The 17,863-nt window shown below is 43.1% G+C and overlaps 1 protein-coding gene across 3 annotated transcripts; it reads left to right on the top strand.

Moving 5' to 3' along the window:
• Window positions 1–61: 61 nt before the first annotated feature.
• On the top strand, window positions 62–16,507 carry ZGRF1 (zinc finger GRF-type containing 1). 3 transcript variants are annotated; one of them, XM_017825185.1, is made up of 29 exons: window positions 62–189; window positions 824–931; window positions 1,047–1,127; window positions 1,248–1,304; window positions 1,773–1,961; window positions 2,050–4,177; window positions 4,485–4,567; window positions 5,076–5,174; window positions 5,521–5,694; window positions 5,819–5,924; window positions 6,006–6,112; window positions 6,318–6,462; window positions 7,251–7,894; window positions 8,683–8,821; window positions 9,264–9,442; window positions 9,559–9,746; window positions 10,296–10,435; window positions 10,513–10,659; window positions 11,266–11,380; window positions 11,514–11,773; window positions 12,355–12,514; window positions 12,743–12,820; window positions 12,976–13,123; window positions 13,834–13,961; window positions 14,263–14,386; window positions 14,660–14,836; window positions 14,966–15,100; window positions 15,446–15,707; window positions 16,169–16,507. In XM_017825185.1, the coding sequence occupies exons 2-29, from the start codon at window positions 911–913 to the stop codon at window positions 16,282–16,284; spliced, it is 6,330 nt and encodes a 2,109-aa protein (XP_017680674.1). In that variant the 5' UTR covers window positions 62–189; window positions 824–910; the 3' UTR covers window positions 16,285–16,507. The 3 variants fall into 3 exon arrangements, with proteins under 3 accessions (XP_017680674.1, XP_017680673.1, XP_017680675.1); XM_017825184.1 differs by having other exon boundaries at window positions 7,248–7,894; XM_017825186.1 differs by lacking the exon at window positions 5,521–5,694 and having other exon boundaries at window positions 7,248–7,894; window positions 16,169–16,506.
• The last annotated feature ends 1,356 nt before the right edge of the window (window positions 16,508–17,863 follow it).

The raw sequence follows: 17,863 nt of genomic DNA, 5'->3' as shown, positions 1-17,863 counted from the left end.
GCCCGGCCCCGCGCACACGTGACTTCCTCCCCCGCCGGGCGGCGCGGAGCTGTGACGTCACGCGGGGCGCCGCGGCGGGAAGTTCGAGAGGGCGGCGGCTGCCACCGGGATCCCCGTCCCGCTCCTAATCCCCATCCCCGTCCCGATCCCCAGCCTGATTCCGATCCTGGTCCTGATTCCGGTCGCTGGGTAGGATCGCGGTGTCACCGGTGGGGGGATGCGGTCGCGGTCCCTCGGGGAATGGAATCCCCCCTCGGCGCTGGAGGGAATGCTGCTGGACGGGGGGGCTGGAAAAGGAGGCGGTGGGTTTGTTGGTTTGGCACGTCCCTGCTCCCGCGGCGTTCCGCCTGCAGTCACTGTAAGGGTTCGCATCCATCCGGCGGCTTTAAAGGTGGTAACTTCGTGCCCTCCAAGGATGTCCACTTCCATGGATTTTCACCTCATTAAGCAACCGAGGAGGTGGCAGCCACAAGAAACGGCAGGAGTCTTTCCCCCTTTCTTCATATAAACTGTTCCTCACTCATCCAGGGACAATTTTGAACTTTATTTTAAGAGTTATTGCCGTCTAACCTTAAATACATGAAGAGGTTTGCCTTCACGGGTGGCTGGTCTGCAGTCAGTTGTGTTTTAAATATAATTCCTGTTTTACATGAGTTGAACATGCATGGCCAGCTCCACACCTGGCACAAAATTATTCTGGTAACAGCTTCTGGGGTATTTTTGGGTTTTTTTGTTTTTTGTTTTTGCTGCAAGAAAAGTTCTTTTGAGGGGAAGACAGAAGTGAACTGACATGTAGTTCTTTGTCCACACATTTCCCTCACAGCTCTGGTGAATTCTGACCATTTCCCCGCCTCTCAGGCTGTGTGAAGATGTGGATATTTGTGAAATAACTGACTGTTTTGACAAAGCAATGGCCTCTCAAGAATTTACTGTAAGTGATTTTTAACAGTGCTTACTGTTATTATTAGGAATAAATTAAAAGACTGCAGCCGCTGTATTATTCAAATATCTCCTTACTTTTCCAACATTTTGCACGTTTAAAACAGGTATTATACACTCACCAAAAGACAAAAAAAGCGAAAACGTGGCAAGATGGAGTTCTGAGGATTAGAACTGGCAGGAATCAGGTGAAAACTCAGATTTAATACTCTTGGATTTAATCCCATCTGGTACTGCTGGACTGCCAGTGCCAGTCTAGTGGCTCTGTGAAATAACTGGTTTTTTAAAATCCCGTTTTTTCATTGCAGGCCACCTTGTTTGATGACAAAGGACAGTGCCTGGAGAGTATTTTTATAAAATCTCAGGTATAGTTTGCTTGGAGTTGTTATTTCAATGCCTGATTGTGCTTCGTGTTTCAGGCAGAGCTTCAAACACTGGGTTGGTAACTAAAAGGGCCATTTTTCTTGTTGTGGATATAAAACTCTGCTACAGTGGAAATAATGAAAAGGGAAAACAGCTTCTTCTTTTTGACAAGTCTTACTGTTTGTCCAGAAGGTTTTATTCCCAAAGGAATTTTATTCCTTTGGGGTAAAAGCAGTGTTGTTACAGGGATATATTAAATAAGCATAACCTGAAGATAAGTGCTGATGCTTTCTAGTCTATATATATATATATATTTATTTCTTTATATGGCATCTGTGATACACTGGGTCTAAATATCTGAATTTTTTTACATCTAAGCACTTAAAAGACTATTTATTTAAAATGAATCTGTGTGTTGATCTCTCTTACATGGCACTGTTATGTGCACCCTGCTGCTCCCTCCTTTCTAGGTGGCTGCTGGAGAGAATTTCGAAAGCGAACGATATTTGATCACGGTGGAAGCAGCAAAAGCGAGTGAAAAACCTTTGGAAGATCAGCCAAGGAGAGCAGCAGAAACTCCAGCAGTGGATAGAAATGGTGTCAAACCTGGTCTTCTGCCTGCAAGACACCTCCCTGTTGGCCTGAAGAGGAAGTTTACGGTGTGGTTTTGTTTCAGATCTTTATGTCCGTTGTTCAACGTTTGATCGCAAAATGTGGATTTTAAATCATTGCTTTTGAATTTCCCAGGGGTTCCAAGGGCCACGCCAAGTTGCAAAGAAAATACCAGCCGTGGAAGAGGAAGAAAAACCGACACTGTTGCCTTTATCTAAGCAGTGCCAGGGGACTTTTCCATCCCAGTTTTATGTCACCTCTCCTTTATTTTCCACTATTCACAAGGAGGATGCGGACACGAATCTCTCTGCAGGCTTCCAGGAAGATGGATGTAGGGATAACAACAGAGACCACGTGTCTGTCTCCTCACTGCTTTCAGCTCCATTTCTTGACAGATGTGAGGGGACAGAGAAGCAAAGCTCTGCTCAGTTCCTGGTGAAGCCAGAATCTCCTCTCCTTACTGGGCAAACTGGCCCCGGGGCAGTGTCCCACAGCATCAGGAGCACGGCACAGATCATTGCTCTTCTGAAGTCCAAACCAGCACAAGGACACGGAGAACAAACAGCTGCACTCACACAAAGTCTCTCCAGGTTTCAGGCCTCAAAAAATGCAGATTTACGTGACCAAAAAAGCACGGCCCTGCCTGCTTTTCCAGGTGGTCCTGCCAAAGGAATCGTTCCAAACACTCAGCACCTGCCTTTTGGGAAGGGAACTGGAAATGATAAGAAGGACTGGAACGCTGAAATGCCTCTGAATTCACCTGAACAGCCTTATGGTGAAGAAGCCACAGGACACAGACACGACAAAAAGGTAAATAATTTAAGTCAAGATTTGCAGGATCCCTGCAACACAAATAGTTGCTTCCTACCTGAGTCCACCATAAGTGGAATGAGTGACAGCCAGTTTGTCCCGTCCTCAGGTGACATTTCACCTTCAGCAAGTCCAGTCACCTTTGAAAACAGTTCTTTCGGATACAGGGAGCAGTCAGGGACTAAGGATCTTAGGGAGAATTCATCTGTGAAGATGCAGAGCGAGCTTCAGCCAAGACAAAATTCAGAGGGAGTGCCCAGTGACCTGGAGCTCTCCGGGGATCTAACACTGACTGAAGCTGGAATTGTTAAGGAGGAGTTAAGTTTGCATGGCAAAGGGTGTAGTCCAGATGAAGAACTGATGGAGGTTAACTTTAATCTAATGGAGTCTTTTGATTTTAATGACACAGACAGTGAAGAATTGTGTGAAAGAGATGTGAAGAATCCCACTGAGGGAGACACACTTTCAGAGAGCCCAGATTGCTCTGAGGGAGGGGATGTAGCTCCAAATGCTGTGCTGAGACCTCATTCCCCCTGTGAAGGGGTGACACACAGCAAAAATGAAGCCAAAGGTTCAACATCTGACAGAGAGAATGACGGAAGTGACTGCACTGGGGGTGTTTTGTCTGAGCTTTGTGAAGCCAGTGTCAGAGATACCAGGAGGGTTGCAGAAGACCCTGCAAGCCAGAGCAGAACCGAAGTGGAACTTTTGGGTGGTGGACACAACATAAAAGAGATGAATGCAAGTCAGTTAAGTCTTGAAGCCACAAGCAGTGAAGAGGATCATGCTGGCTGTGCAGCACTCACCATTAATGGCACGCCACGGATGAGAAACCAGCACTCTGATCCTGTGCCTGGGCACACAAATGTTAAGGAATGTCACCCTGAAACCAGCCTGTTTGAGGCAACTGGAAGTGTTTCAGGTATTTCTCCCAGCAGAATCACTTCTGCCACGGACAAAGAAGGTGTCACACAGCTTGGATGCAGGGAATCCCCAGAGGTTGGCTCAGAACACTTCTGGGGGAGTAGGAGTGATGGCATTAAACCAGGCAGTCCTTTGCTGGCTTTGTCACCAAAATCAGCTCTTGGCAGTGGCTCATTCCAATATATTGCAGGAGACCATCAACAGGTATTTGGCACGTCACATGAGGAAGATGCTCTCCTTTCCACGAGTTCTGTGCATCCTTCAGGAACAGGCCATTCATCTCCAGAGGAAACAGAGTTTGAAAACTCAGAGAGCATGAACACCCCTCCTGCAGCCTGCAGAGGTGAAAGAGGAGTGGCTGAAAACTCCTCAGGTCTCCCTGCTCTGGTGAATGATATTGCTCTTCTGAGGGCTTTGACTCAGCATAGCACAGCTTTAGAAAGCTTGCAAAAGATGGAGGAAAATAACAGCGTGTTCTGTGAGACAGAGACTTCCCAGGAGACATTTGAACCCCTTGGGAAAGATGAAGGTTAGGTCAGCTTCTGTTTTGAAGTGAATTCTGTGTGTCTGTATCTGTTTGACCTCTGTACTCTTGTCTCTCTCGGACAATTCATGTTCAGAAATCTTATTTTTTGAGTGGTGTGTTTTACAGGTTCCCTCATGCAGTTTTTAGTGTTTAAAGCAACGTTGTGAGCTCTGTGTCTTTAGTTCAGTTAAATCCTAACTGCAATTCATTGCATGGGTTGGGTTTGTAAGCCCAGTAGATATTCAGATGTTTTCACATTAAAAACCCCATCTTTTATCTGTAACTCATTATGCTTTTCCATCTCTTGTAGCTATAAAAGAGTTTACAGAAATGCCTTACTCAGAAAGTTTACAGGCACCTTCCTGTTCATACTTTGATTCTTCTGGCCTTATGGTAACCCATTTTTGACTACATATATTTATCTGTACAAGATAAATTCATTTCCTACCAGGAATAAAATTCTTGGTATTGATTATGAAGCTGGTAATAAACAGAGGAAGTCCTCTTGCCAATAAATATTCAGGAGGCCTCTTGTATGACAAGAAACTTAATGCAAATGGTAATATTTAGTTATGTTTAATATCACATTAATATGTCTGGTACTTCTCCTTCCCTACCAGTCAGTTCCTAGGAATTTTAGCACTTGGGTTGAAATATATTGGGAAATCTGTTTGTGTTTGATACTTCACACAGTAATAGCCTTTTCCTTTCAATCCATCCAAAGATTTTAGGCAAGCATAAGTCCTTTATCCTGTCCTGCATTGTCCTGCCTTCCAAATAAAAAGGCTGTGATTAAAATGCTTCTTTTGTATAAATACAAGAGGTTCCTTAGCTTGTATTTTCACTTGAAACAGTTATTAAATTGTTAGGCTGATTAGGTTTTGGTACTTTTTCTGTGCAGCCCAGCTCTGTGGACAGTTTATTACAGAAGACAGAGCCATATATTTTACCAGTAGCAGCAGCCCAAAGAGACCCTGGGACATGTGACTGGCAACCAAAGGTACAATTGCTGTGGAACTGAAGTATAATGAACAGTGTTCCTTAGATGGCAATGAAATGGTTTACTATTTGTAATCTATTACAGTGAGTCCTAATAAAATTTTAACCAGTCTCACAGTGGGCTTCTCATCATTTTTTACTACATTTGTCTGTGGGAAATTTTCCAGGGAGAGTTTTGAACTGAAATTTTGAGGAAAAAAACAGGTTTTTTTTTTTGTTTGTTTGTTTCTCTTCTAGTTTCCAACAGGTTATTTTTGTTGCATGCGTTGAAGAGTACCTTTAGTGACTGTAGATAGTTCCAGAGCGATATTTATTTCAGTTAGTGATGATTCCAATGTATTGTGTAGCCTGTTGCATTCCAAGGGCACCAGGTAACGGGATCAGCAGCTAGTGAGATCATGGTGAGAGTCCCCTGCTCCCAGCTGGGATGGCAGCAGTACCCACATAACATGGACTTTGCAGCTGAGACATTTTTGTCACCCCTGTTTTCAAGTGATTATGGCCTTTCTGACTTCAGACAGGTAAAACATTAACTTGTTTTTTTTCTTCTCCGATCAGTTCCACTCTGAAAAACAGAAGAGAAGCAGTTGAATTTCTAGCAAGTTTTTCCTCATGCCTTTTTCTTTTTTTTTTTTTTTTGTAAAGTCTCCAGGTTCCAGAAGTCTTCGTGGGGATGATATGGATGGTATCAGAGAAGGGAATTTTCAAATGGAGTCTGATGTGACTGAAGAGTCAAGAATAAATCAGTCTCGTAAGTGGAAGTAAAAGTTAAAAGGCAGCAACTGGCCTCAAAATTCCTGCATGACTTCTGTCCTTCACGTGTTTTTCCTAGCACTGGCATTCCATGTGTATCCTGAAGTGCCAGCATGGACAGTGTCAGGCTCACCTTCACAATCTGCTCTGAGACAAGCACAGTGGACTTCCTGGGAACCTGGCAAGGTGTGGACTGACTGTCTTTTCTAGATATTTTTGCCTTTATTTCCTGTGCGTTCGTGGCAGTTTCTTATTTTTGAAGCTGTTTTATCTCGACTGTGAAACACACTTCAGTTGTTTAGAATGATGAGAGAGAGAACAGTGATAAAAGAGCTGTAGTCAAGGGTTTTTTTCCAGTCATTCATTTAACATATTAATTCTTCACCTGTAGATTTCATCAGAAGTGACTTCCTCATTTGATCCGGATTCTACAACTTCTCCACCTTCAGGAAATGAGGAAACTACCGGAGACATCCAGGAGCCCCTGATACAAGGGATCTTACCAAGTGAACCAGAACTCCCAGATTTTGTTTTCAGTAAGACATTGCAGTTTATAATTGCACTCTTACAGTATTTTAGCTGGAAAATCTCTGAGGATTTTTGAAGCACAGCGAGTTGTGCTATGACAGACAATTACTCTGCCAATTCTATTCCCCTGAAAGAGACCTCGGTGGAGTGATTTAGTTTTATAAAGAAAAATCAGCTTCTAGTTTGGGGGGAAATAAAGGCTGTAAGCTAAGCTTCTAAGTCATATTTATGGTTTTATTTAACTGCTTTTAGTTTTCTTCCATATTCAGCTGTTCTCTGACCCACTTCCAGCTGACACCTATCAATGGCTGTCACTGTTGATAATGAATTTAGTCCAAAGGATGCTTTTTGGTACTAAAAGCTTCCTTATCTACGTTGTTTAGCATTAATTCACATTAATTAATTTTGGGGGTGATCTTTCTGGAAAAAGGAGCAAGTGTTAAGCTGGGTGTTTTCCAGTAGGCATCTGCCAGTGACCTACCAAAACTATCAGATTAATGGCCTCCAAAACACAACCACGTTTAAATAATTGTCTTTTTTACAAGTAGAGTGGCTATAGAGTGTTTTCTGAATATGGGGATTTAAAAGAATTAAAATTAATTAAAAGAATCACACAAACAAAATCAATCGTGGTGTATGGAAATTTAGTGTGGTACTGCCCGGGCATGATCCAGGGAGCTTCCCAGTTAGAAGACAGGATGTGAAAGGAAGAACTTAAAATTCTTTTCTGTACATCTGAAGTGCCATCCCTAAGTGCTACAAGTTGTATTTGTAAGATGTCTTTGCCCTACAGCAGGGGAGAAATCCAGCTATCCAGAGGAATGCAGGCTCCCGAGATCCAAAGCCACCGTTAAAACCCGGACTCCGTTTGTCACCCTTCCTGCCACCGAGGACATTCCTGCCGTGTTTTATCCCACTGACAGCGAGGAGCTCCAGCAGTCCTTGGGCTCTCCAGGAGGCAATTTATGCATCCAACCAATGGAATTTCCTAGGAGTGCTCCCGGCCCCCAGGACAGGAATTATGAGACCTCCGTGTTTGGGGAGTACACGGAAGACGGACAAAGGGAATCTGTCCAACCCCTGCTCCCTGACGTGACTTCCCAACACAGACAAAGCAAGTGGCTGAAGTATCAAAACAGTGCTCAGAGTGACTTGATCCCTGACAGGGAAGAGGCTGATGACATCTGTGCCCAGAGCATCCTTGGAATGCTGCGGGGTGACACGGGAGAGAGCAGAGCCGGGAATCAAAGCGCTCCCGGTGCTGCCCCTCTGCTGACATCCAAGAGCTCCCCTGGGGAATGTCGTGCAAGCAGCAACCCCCCAGATTGGATTTCCGAAGGGAAGTTACTTTCCCTGCACTTAAGTGGGACACCTTTGGCTGCGGCAACACAAAAGGTGTTGAGTCACCTGAGCTGCCACGCCGGAACAGGAGAGGGCCAGGTGTGTAACTGTTCAAGCAAATACAGGTCCAAGTGGCAGAAACACATTTTTCCAGCCAAAGGAACTGCATTTCTCTGATTTCCTGCAAGATATTATCAGTGCAATGGGGTGAAATGTTTCTACCTATGTAGCAAAACAAAAAAGAGTCTCAGCTGCAGAACAGCAGCTGCTCAACTTTTACCTTTACAATGACCTTTGTAAAGGTAATTCCTGGGCACCCACAGTGCCAGATTTAGGTTTGCAATCGGAATGTTGATGGCAGGAAGATGAAATAAAAGCTGTTGGGGCTGTTTGGTCACCTGTAATTGGTAAGAATGTGTTTTCAGGAAGGGTTTTTCTAAATCTGTAAGTCAACATTGTTTCGAAGAACACTTATAACTTGCTTCAAGGCGTAGTCACTGATTTTAAAATACTACACATTTTTTCAGTTTTAACTGTGGAAAAGTAAGTTAATGGCATTGAATAAGCACTGATACCACATATACATATATATGTGTGTGTGTATATATATATATGTGGTTCTGCCTTCCCTAGCCTTGTTCTACCTTTGCTATATTTTCATCTGATTAATGGGGTTTGTGTGCTCCTTCCCCTAGCACTGAAAAACATAATTTTCAGTGACATAACTTACAGAATTTACAGCCTTTGGAAGTATTACTATAAATGCAGTGATAAATTTTAATCTCATGTTGCATCCTAAATTAGGCAGCCCAAGCTTTAGGGATAAGTTATTTTTCTCCTTCAGGGTCTTGCAAGTTTTAATGGTTTCCTTTTCTGGGTCTTTTTAGGACGTAACAATTTCTGAGTTGTCTTTTCCTAGCGTGGACAAAGTGAAACATGCTAATCTCCCTAAAAGAAAGATCTCCATCCCAGCTGTGTTTCGGTCTCATCTTCACTACAAGCAGATTTTTAAAGCTGCTCTGACAGGTAAGTCTGACACCGTGTCGTGTACAAGGCTGTCATTTTTAAGCAGGGTATTTCTGAAGCTTCACCAAGCAGGATAAGAGGGACAGAAATCCTCAACATCACCCATTAGAACTGGCTGCATTTGATTTTTTTTTATAGGTACTGAAATATATTCAATCTATGCCCAAAATTGCAAAGACAAACCAAAAGAACAGCACGCTTCTGTTCAACTATGTAATGTTGTGCCTGTTTTCCAGTATTTAGGTTCCTAAGTTGTTTTTTTTTTCCCCTGCAATACATGGATTTTGCAGGTCACGTGGTTTCTTGTAGGACTCAGATTAAATATTTTGATTTAGGATCGAAATCTTCAAATGAAAATATATTTGCTTGAACGTTGTGTGCCTGCGTAAGCGTTTTTAAGGCTCTGCTGATAATTCCTTTATTTTCTGCTTTCTCTCTCAAGAGCAACTGAACATAATGCTGTTTGAGCTGTCCCAAAGATTGCACAATGCTCTCTCCAAAGTGGACATATCATTTTACACATCAGTGAAAGATGGGCAAAGCCAGGGAAGCTGTGCTCCACTCTGCAACCACATGCACCCTGCTAAGCTGGTTATGGTGAAAAAAGAAGGTCATAACAAGGTGCTGTTTATTCCCTGTGTTTTCAGAGTTTGGGGTGAAAGTGCTGGTCCTTTTTTTTTCTTTTTTTGCTTGTTTTAGTGCTCATGCTCTGTTTTTTCCCCCCCTCTCCTTTCCAGGGTCGCTTGTTCTATGCCTGTGACGCCCCGAAAGCTGAGCGGTGCTCGTTTTTCAAGTGGATAGAAGATGTGAACCCCACACAGGCAAAATCCAGACCCAGTGCAGTGCTCCGTGACATCAAAAGCATTGGGACATACCTCAGAAGCCAAAAGATTGCTCTCTATGAGGAATGCCAGCTTTTGGTGAGGTATTCCTGAAACCCTCTGCACTTTTCTCCAGTGCCGTGTGAATTCAGGGTTTATAAATATTGCAGCAGCTCGGGATTCCAGCAGCAGTTAAGAGACATTTTCACTCTGTTTAAAGAGGCTGCAATTCTGTAAAGACATGTAAGAGCCAAATCAGAGAAGGAATAATATTGATGGCATTTCTTTTTAGCCCTGCTTACCAGCAACTTGATTAATGAAATCCCTTACAGTTGCTGCACTTGAATTCTTGTTCATTTAGTCTTTACTGAGAGATTTTGATTTTTTTCTCTGCAAGACTGTAATTTTAACAGCAGAAGTAGTATCAAGGGCTATTCTGTGCTGCTTAACTGTAGAGCAAACAATTTCATTATGGCTGCATGTGAGAGAATTTTGCAAGGGGAATGTATTTAAAACTTGGTAATGCAAGATGATGAACAAGCACCACAATCTGTATGATTTGGTCCAATCTGTGGAGCTTTCTTATTTTTGGTGCTGAATCCAAAATGTGCCAATAAGTTTACATGCTTTTCCTTAAAATTACAATTTCACAGGAAAGCCTTTGAAATTCAAACCCAGAGGTACAGTAAGTTCAAGAAATTTATGAATACACCTGCCAGCTTAGATGGTGATTCCAAACCCAAATTATACCTCAAATTAAGCAAAAAGGAGCATTCTTCTCTCTACAGCAAAGGTAAGCACATCCCAAGCATCTGATTTCAGAGGTGGCAGTAGGAGCAGCTTATGAGAACTCTGTATTTTTTTTGACAGATGATATTTGGGTGGTTTCAAAGACTCTGAACTTTGATCCCATTGATACTTTCATTGCAAGCAGTGCTTTCTTTGGACCATCCTCCAACAGTGAAATAGAATTGCTCCCACTGAAAGGCTACAGTCCCTCAAACTGGAGATCAAACAGTGAGTTCTACACCAAATAATTCAGAATTGTGGGGAACAACTACGAAGAAATCCAGCCAGCAACGAAGGAAGAGATTAGAATTTCCCAAATCTCAGACATGGTTTAATTCACACTATTTTTTTCACTTGTATCTTTAAATATGTAATTTGAATACAGCACTTAATGCAATTAAACCTGCAGAGTAGCTGGTAAATTCTAAGTGAGGGAGGAAGAAATGAGGATAATATAAATAATACAATATAGTAAATAATACAATACAGAATGCAAGTTGCCTGTCACAGTGTAAATAACAGGAATATGTTGGTGCTGTCCCTGAGAAAGAAAATACAATCCCAAACAACTCACAACTATATATAAATACATATACTATATATATACTATATATAAATATATATTTATATAAAAAGCCATATATTAAATCTGTGATTTTGCAGAAGTTCCTTGGGTTTGCTGTTGAACTGAGCCAAAGTTTGAGGGTTGTTTTGGTTTGGTTTGTAAATGAAAGAGATGAAGTTGGCTAATTACCCTTTTGGCACTTTATAATGATGTGAAATCTTGGCTCATTTAATTTCTTCCCACTTTTATTTTTCTGTGGCCTTTTTCAGTGTGTGTTCACGCCCTGCTGGTTTGTAATGCCAGTGGGGAGCTGGCATCCTTAAGGAATATGGAGGAGCACTTCAATCCCTCCACATTACCACTAATCCCATACCTACTAAACATGTAAGTTACTGTTCAGTGATACTGCGAGCAGGTCATCAAACCTCAGCAGTTCAGGGTTGGGTCACTGAGAATATCAGAACCAAGAGCCACAAGTTATGTTGTATCACAACTTTTGACTATTTTTTGCCCTCAGGAATCGTCATTCTGAAAATGCTCCTAAAAGAGTCGACAAAAGAAAATTTATTCCTCCTGCCATGAGCCTGAAAAGCTCAACGAGGGCTGGCCCTGTCAGCTCTGAGGTGGCCATGGGACTGGCTAAAGAGATGATCCAAAGGTTCTCCCTGAACCCGGACCAGGCGACGTCGCTGATCCACATCGCTGGGATGATGACCTCGTGTGGGAATATCCCCCCAGAGGAGGAACATCAGAGCTTCCCCATCACAATCATACGTGGTATGCAGCAAATGATTGGGAAATGTGCTGCCATTCTATCTTTGCAAAAAGCCTGATTAATTTACAATGCCAGGGTTAGGGAAATATCCCAGAGATGAAACGGTAGATTTGCTTCCTTCATCATATATTTACAGTTTCAGGCAGACTTAAAGGCAAATTCAGCATTGACTTATTTGAAACGTAGCCCAAAAGAGCTTGAATAAACTGCCTGTGTATGGAATATCCTCTTTTGTAATGCTGCTGTCTTCACCTACTTCAGGCACTTCCTGAAAATTAATTTCTGGATGAGGCCCCTCCAATAATGACCATGACATTAGACATCTATTCTGTCAGCACAGAGCTCCTCATCCTTGAATTTGCATTCTGCCTTTTGCAGGATTTCACACAGGTGTTGAGTTTTTCCCTAGAAAGATCTGTGCACAAAATCAGAGTGCTTCTTTCTTTTCAAATTAAACCCACTTTTGGTCACGTATCAGCTTTGCTTAATTTTATAATTTTTTTCTATTACACACTATTCCTTGCTGGTTTATATTTCCTTCTATTTCACTTGTAACTTTGGCTTTTTTCTTCCAAAATGCCAGGTGTTTTTGGAGCTGGCAAGAGCTACCTGCTGTCTGTGGTGATCTTGTTCCTCGTACAGCTCTTTGAAAGCAGCGAAGCCACGGAGGGTCCAGGGCCAACTCCATGGAAACTTCTCATTGCTTCTTCCACCAACGTTGCCGTGGACAGGATACTGCTGGGGTGGGTCACTGAGGCTTTTACAGCCTCTTCTTCCAGAAATAATAATGCACTTACATGGCAAAGATCAATGTGTTGGTATTAAAAGACTGTGGCCTGAGTTACTTCAGCTGGTTAATCGCAGGAGTTTGTGTTCTTCAGTGTTCTGATGTGCCTTTTAAAACCACTTTTAAAGCTTTCAAAGTTTCTTCTTCCATTTCTGTAACATCTGTCTGCTCTTTTTCTCTGAAGCCTGCTCGATCTTGGATTTGAGGATTTTATCAGAGTGGGAAGTATTAGGAAGATCACCAAAGCAATTCTTCCCCACAGGTAAGAAACTTTTTATGGGATCTGAAGCAATTTGGGACAAGTTAATATGTTGTTTTAAAGCACTGTTATGTATAAAATATGATTATTTTTGTACATTTTTCCAAGCACTGTTATTTTCAGTCACTGCAATGCACGTTACAAAATCTTTTTTGAAGTTTACATGCAGGCTCAGGAAATGAAAACGAGCAGCTGAAAGAGCTGCTTGCTCTCATGAAAGAAGATTTGACTCCAGCTGAAAAAATATATGTCAGGAAGAGCATTGAGCAGCACAAACTGGGGACCAATAAAACCATCCTGCAACAGGTACAGTCAAAGAGATGGGATGGGAAGGTGGGGATTCGTCGTGTCCTATCCACAGAACCCACCGTATGGAAACTGGGAATTCCCTCTCACACCTGCCAGGCTCCTAATTTTGAAAAGTAAAGTGAGTGTTAGGTTTGATTCCATGGGTATAGCTTAGTGTCTTACCTGTGTCGGACTTCTCTGAGTTGAACTTGCAGTTCTTTTTCAATGATGTAAGACAGAAACCCTTTCTGAACTCGACTGCAATCTGATTTAATACTGCCAACTTAGTTTTCAAGGTGGGCAGAGAAAAATTTCTCGCTACAGCTCGTCTGCACTGTCACCCTGAAACTAAAATTTATATAGTCATAAAGGTTAAAAGATAAAGACTGAGCTAAATCTATCCTGGAGCTGTGTATCAACCGCCAAGGAGATTTCAAATATATTTTAAGCAACTTTTCATCAAAGTATTGCCTTTAAAGATTACTACTCTCTGTAGAAAAATATCCTCAGTTTCTGGTCTTTCCAGTCATTTCTCCTCAGTCCTAGACTCAGAAAGTCACAGCTTGTTGTAAAGCAATTGTAACAAAGCAGATCTGAGCAGTTTGTGGAGAACCAGTGACGTGAGAGAGCCTGTAGCAATTCTACTGCTGTAGTTGTGTACTGCACAGAGATGAGCTATGAAACGATCCTAACTTTTTGTCTCCCCACTTTCCCCCCACTTCTAAAAGGTAAAAGTGGTTGGAGTGACCTGTGCTGCCTGCCCCTTCCCCTGCCTGAACGCTCTCAGGTTCCCCGTGGTGATGCTGGATGAGTGCAGTCAGATGACTGAACCTGCTTCTCTCCTTCCCATCGCCAGGTACAGCCTTCCTTTGGTGCTTCAGCAGGGAAATAACTTGCTTAGCAGTGGCACAACCTCCTGGAAGTGCCAAACCCCACATCTTTTTAAGCACGTGAACCCCGAGGTCTCACCTTAGAGGGCAAGAAGAGTAATTTAAAATGGAGGCCTGGCCTTAGGTGTTATTAAACTGGGGGAAGATGGAGCAGGGAGGCAGATGGAAAGCAATGGGATGTATAAACACAGCACACACACTTTGGTTATGAGCAGTTCAGCCTCAGTTTTAGACCTTTTTTTCATGGTTTTTCACACTCCCATTCAGGTTTCAGTGCGAAAAGCTCGTCCTTGTTGGAGACCCCAAGCAATTACCACCAACTGTTCAAGGGTCTGAGAGTGTCCATGAGCAGGGATTGGAGCAGACCCTCTTTGACCGGCTCTGCTTAATGGTAGGTCCTGCCAACCACACCTCTGGAAAAGGTGGAGGGTGGAAATGTAGGTCCTCTGAAGTCACCAGGAAAATTCTGGTTTAGGTGTCAGAGGATCAGAGTTTCAGCCTTGCAAATTATTGTGGAATCATAGAAGGGTTTGGGTCGGAGGGACCTTGAAGGTCACCTGATTCAACTCCCTGACATGGGCAGGGACACACCTACCACCACCCACTACCCAACCCGGCCTTGAACACTTCCTAGTCACCCTTTATCCTCATTTTTTTTTTTTAGGGACATAAAGCAATACTCCTCCGGACACAGTACCGCTGTCACCCTGCCCTCAGTGCCATCGCCAACGAGCTGTTCTACGGAGGGAACCTGAGGGATGGCATTTCCGAGGAGGACAGAACTCCTTTACTGGACTGGCTTCCAACGCTGTGCTTTTACAATGTGAATGGCACGGAGCAGGTAAGTTCTTGGAACATTTCTTACACAGATTTCTTACATAAATAAAGTCAATATCGTAGTTTTTCCTCCATTCCTTTTTGCATTCTGCTTGTGAGAGCTCATTTGGAAATCTTCCTCCCTCTTTTCCAGATGGAAAGAGACAACAGCTTTTCCAACATGGCAGAGGCTCACTTTGCAGTCAAGCTCATCCAGTCTCTGATTGCCAGTGGAATAGAAGGAGCTGCTATTGGTGTGATTACTCTTTATAAATCACAGATGTATAAGGTGTAGTGGATCATCAGTAAAGCACTTCCTTAAATGTATTTTTTGTTTTAAACACAGGTTTCGTTTCAACTAGGAAGAGTCAACTAGAAGTGAGAAACGGGTAGTTTGCCATAATTGCTCTTTTGCATTAAAAAAATACCCATTTTTGCCTCTAAAATTAGTAAAGCTATTTTAATTCAAAGAATGATTAAAAAATACATATTTTCAATTTTCCCTCCACACTGCACTCCCTAGTTTCCTAGTTCACATCTTGTGCGGGCTCAGATTTGCTGGGTGTTTTCTCAAGGCAAGTGGTTGACTCTGAGTAGCCAAACTCACCCCCTTCCCTGCTTCTTTTGCCCCCAGATTCAGAGTTTGCTCAGTGGGATTCACTCTGAAGCTTTTGAAGTGAAACCTGTCCAGGTGTCCACTGTAGATGCTTTCCAAGGTGCTGAGAAGGAAATCATTGTCTTGTCCTGTGTCAGGACCAGACAGTTTGGGTTCATAGACTCGGAGAAGAGGATGAACGTCGCGCTAACGAGGGCAAAGAGGCACTTGCTGATTGTGGGAAACCTGGCCTGTTTAAGTAGGAACAAGCTGTGGGGAAGAGTAATTCACCACTGCAAAGGTAATATTTTCTTTTCCAGGGTTTCTGAAACTGTGCAGCTCAGCTTCTTTAATTAAACTTTATAGTGTGTATATATGCTACGTAATAATATATAAAGTGTATGGTATGCACAGCTATAAACCAGTACATTTATTGCATATAAAATGTAATTTTAAATATTTATTGCATATAAAACCTAATATATCACAGGAAAATGCACGTTGCACATTTGCAGCTTTACCTGCAAGCTGGTTTTATACTCAAAGAGTATTTTTTTAATCCAGTAATGGGACTTTACCTACTTGGCTGACATCAAAGACAGCATCTTGGTAGTGGCTGAGCTCTGAAGAACCATTTTCCAGGCAGAGATATCGCAGCCAGTCGATACTCTGGGGCAAATCCATGTCAGCACTGCCGGGGGCTGCTTCCACGATGGATGCTGTAAAGAGAGATGTAATTATCCTGTTTATTGCTGGTTTTAGGACGGGAAAATGGATTACAAAATGCAAGCCAGTGCGAGCAGCAGCTACACGACATTCTGAAGTGCTACTTGGAGGAACGGAAGGAAGAGGAGCAGAGTAAGAAGAAAGAAAAATAAAAATGTGCGCCTATTTTATTAATATTGTTTGTCTGTAAAATTGCTAATTTAATATTTATTTAATGTGGCACATGTTTGTTTGTATCGCATGTACTGATGCTTCTGTTTCACCCTGTGTTTACACGACTAAAACTGAAAAAAGTGACTTTATTTGCTTGATAACCGAAAATAAAGTGACTTTATCTGCTTGAGAAGTGAAATCCTTTTATGCTCACAAAGTATCTAATAGTATTAGTGTTATGTTGTTTGGTCTGAAGAATAACGGAATTATATTTTAGAACAATTCTGTTATCTTGCGTATTTACAGATACGTCACATCCAGGAAGGAGCTTGGTTAAAACAATCAAAAGGCCCCCTTTCCAAGCTCTGGAGAGCTGGAAAGAGACTTGCACAAGGGTGTGGATTGCCAGGACAGGGGGAACGGCTTCAAATGGGATGGGATAGTGGGAAGAAATCCTTCCCTGTGAGGGTGGGGAGGCCCTGGCACAGGTTGCCCAGAGAAGCTGTGGCTGCCCCATCCCTGGCAGTGCCCAAGGCCAGGTTGGACCGGGGCAGTGAGCACCCTCCTGTAGCAGCAGGTGCTGTCCGGGCTGACAGGTGCCAAACACACCGAGAATTCCCTATTTTTCCCCCCGTTTTCCCGATCCCAGATAACTTTGCCCCCCGCACTTTCCCGCCGCCGCCAGGTGGTGCCACCCGCCCGCCCGGCGGAGGGAGCGGCGGCGGCCGCGGTGATCCGCCCCGCTTGGAGCCAGCCTGCCACTGGTGCCGCAGCACCGCTCCTCCCTCAGGGGGAGCGGCGGGTCCTTCCGCGCGGGGCAGGGTTGAATAGCGCCTTTAAATTACTCCTGACACCTCTGTCCCAGCTCCCTAAAATCTCAATCAACAAGCCATTAGAACTCAACGGGAGTAAAACTAAATCCTCGTTTAAGTGTATTTATCCGCTCTCTTTTCTCTCTTTCAAATGCTAAATCCATTTCAGCATATGCCCCTTCTTTCTCTCGCCTTTCTCTAAAGACTGGCAGCCCGCACTACTCTTGTAAATATGAAAGATGCTAATCATATGACATATCACGTCTCAGTCGGAGCCTGGAATAAAGCCTTGAGATTTGGGATCATTGCCTCCAGACAACAGCTTCATCAGCCGGAAAGTTGGGTTTTTTTCTCCTTTCCTTCAACTCTCAATCCCTTCTTTGTCTGAGGGAAAATGCAGCCAACTCGAGCCACCCCGGCCATATGGTTCACTCTGTGTTTTCTTAGTTGAATCCTGAATTGTTTGTGACTTGCGAAGGGGGTTTTTTTGGTTTGGGTTTTTTTTTTTTTTTTTTGGAAGTGTGTATAAAGACATAGAAGAGGCTGCCCGGACCAGGGTGGCTCTGCAGGGTAACTCCATGTTCTTCATGTGTTCACTTCACACACTCCTTGCGCCACCTCACCGTACGGCCAAAAAGCATAAACCCACAGACGCACTTTATATCGATAACCCATTGCAGGTACCTGGTATTTTTCCCCTTTTCTGGGCAAAAACATCCAGGTGGTTTTCCCTTTTCTGGATGGAAATGCCTTCTTAAAACACCCC

This window comes from Lepidothrix coronata, unplaced genomic scaffold (genome assembly GCF_001604755.1).
Source record: "Lepidothrix coronata isolate B3197 unplaced genomic scaffold, Lepidothrix_coronata-1.0 Scaffold116, whole genome shotgun sequence".
Taxonomy (NCBI): domain Eukaryota; kingdom Metazoa; phylum Chordata; class Aves; order Passeriformes; family Pipridae; genus Lepidothrix; species Lepidothrix coronata.
This window is presented reverse-complemented; position numbering and strand designations above follow the sequence as displayed.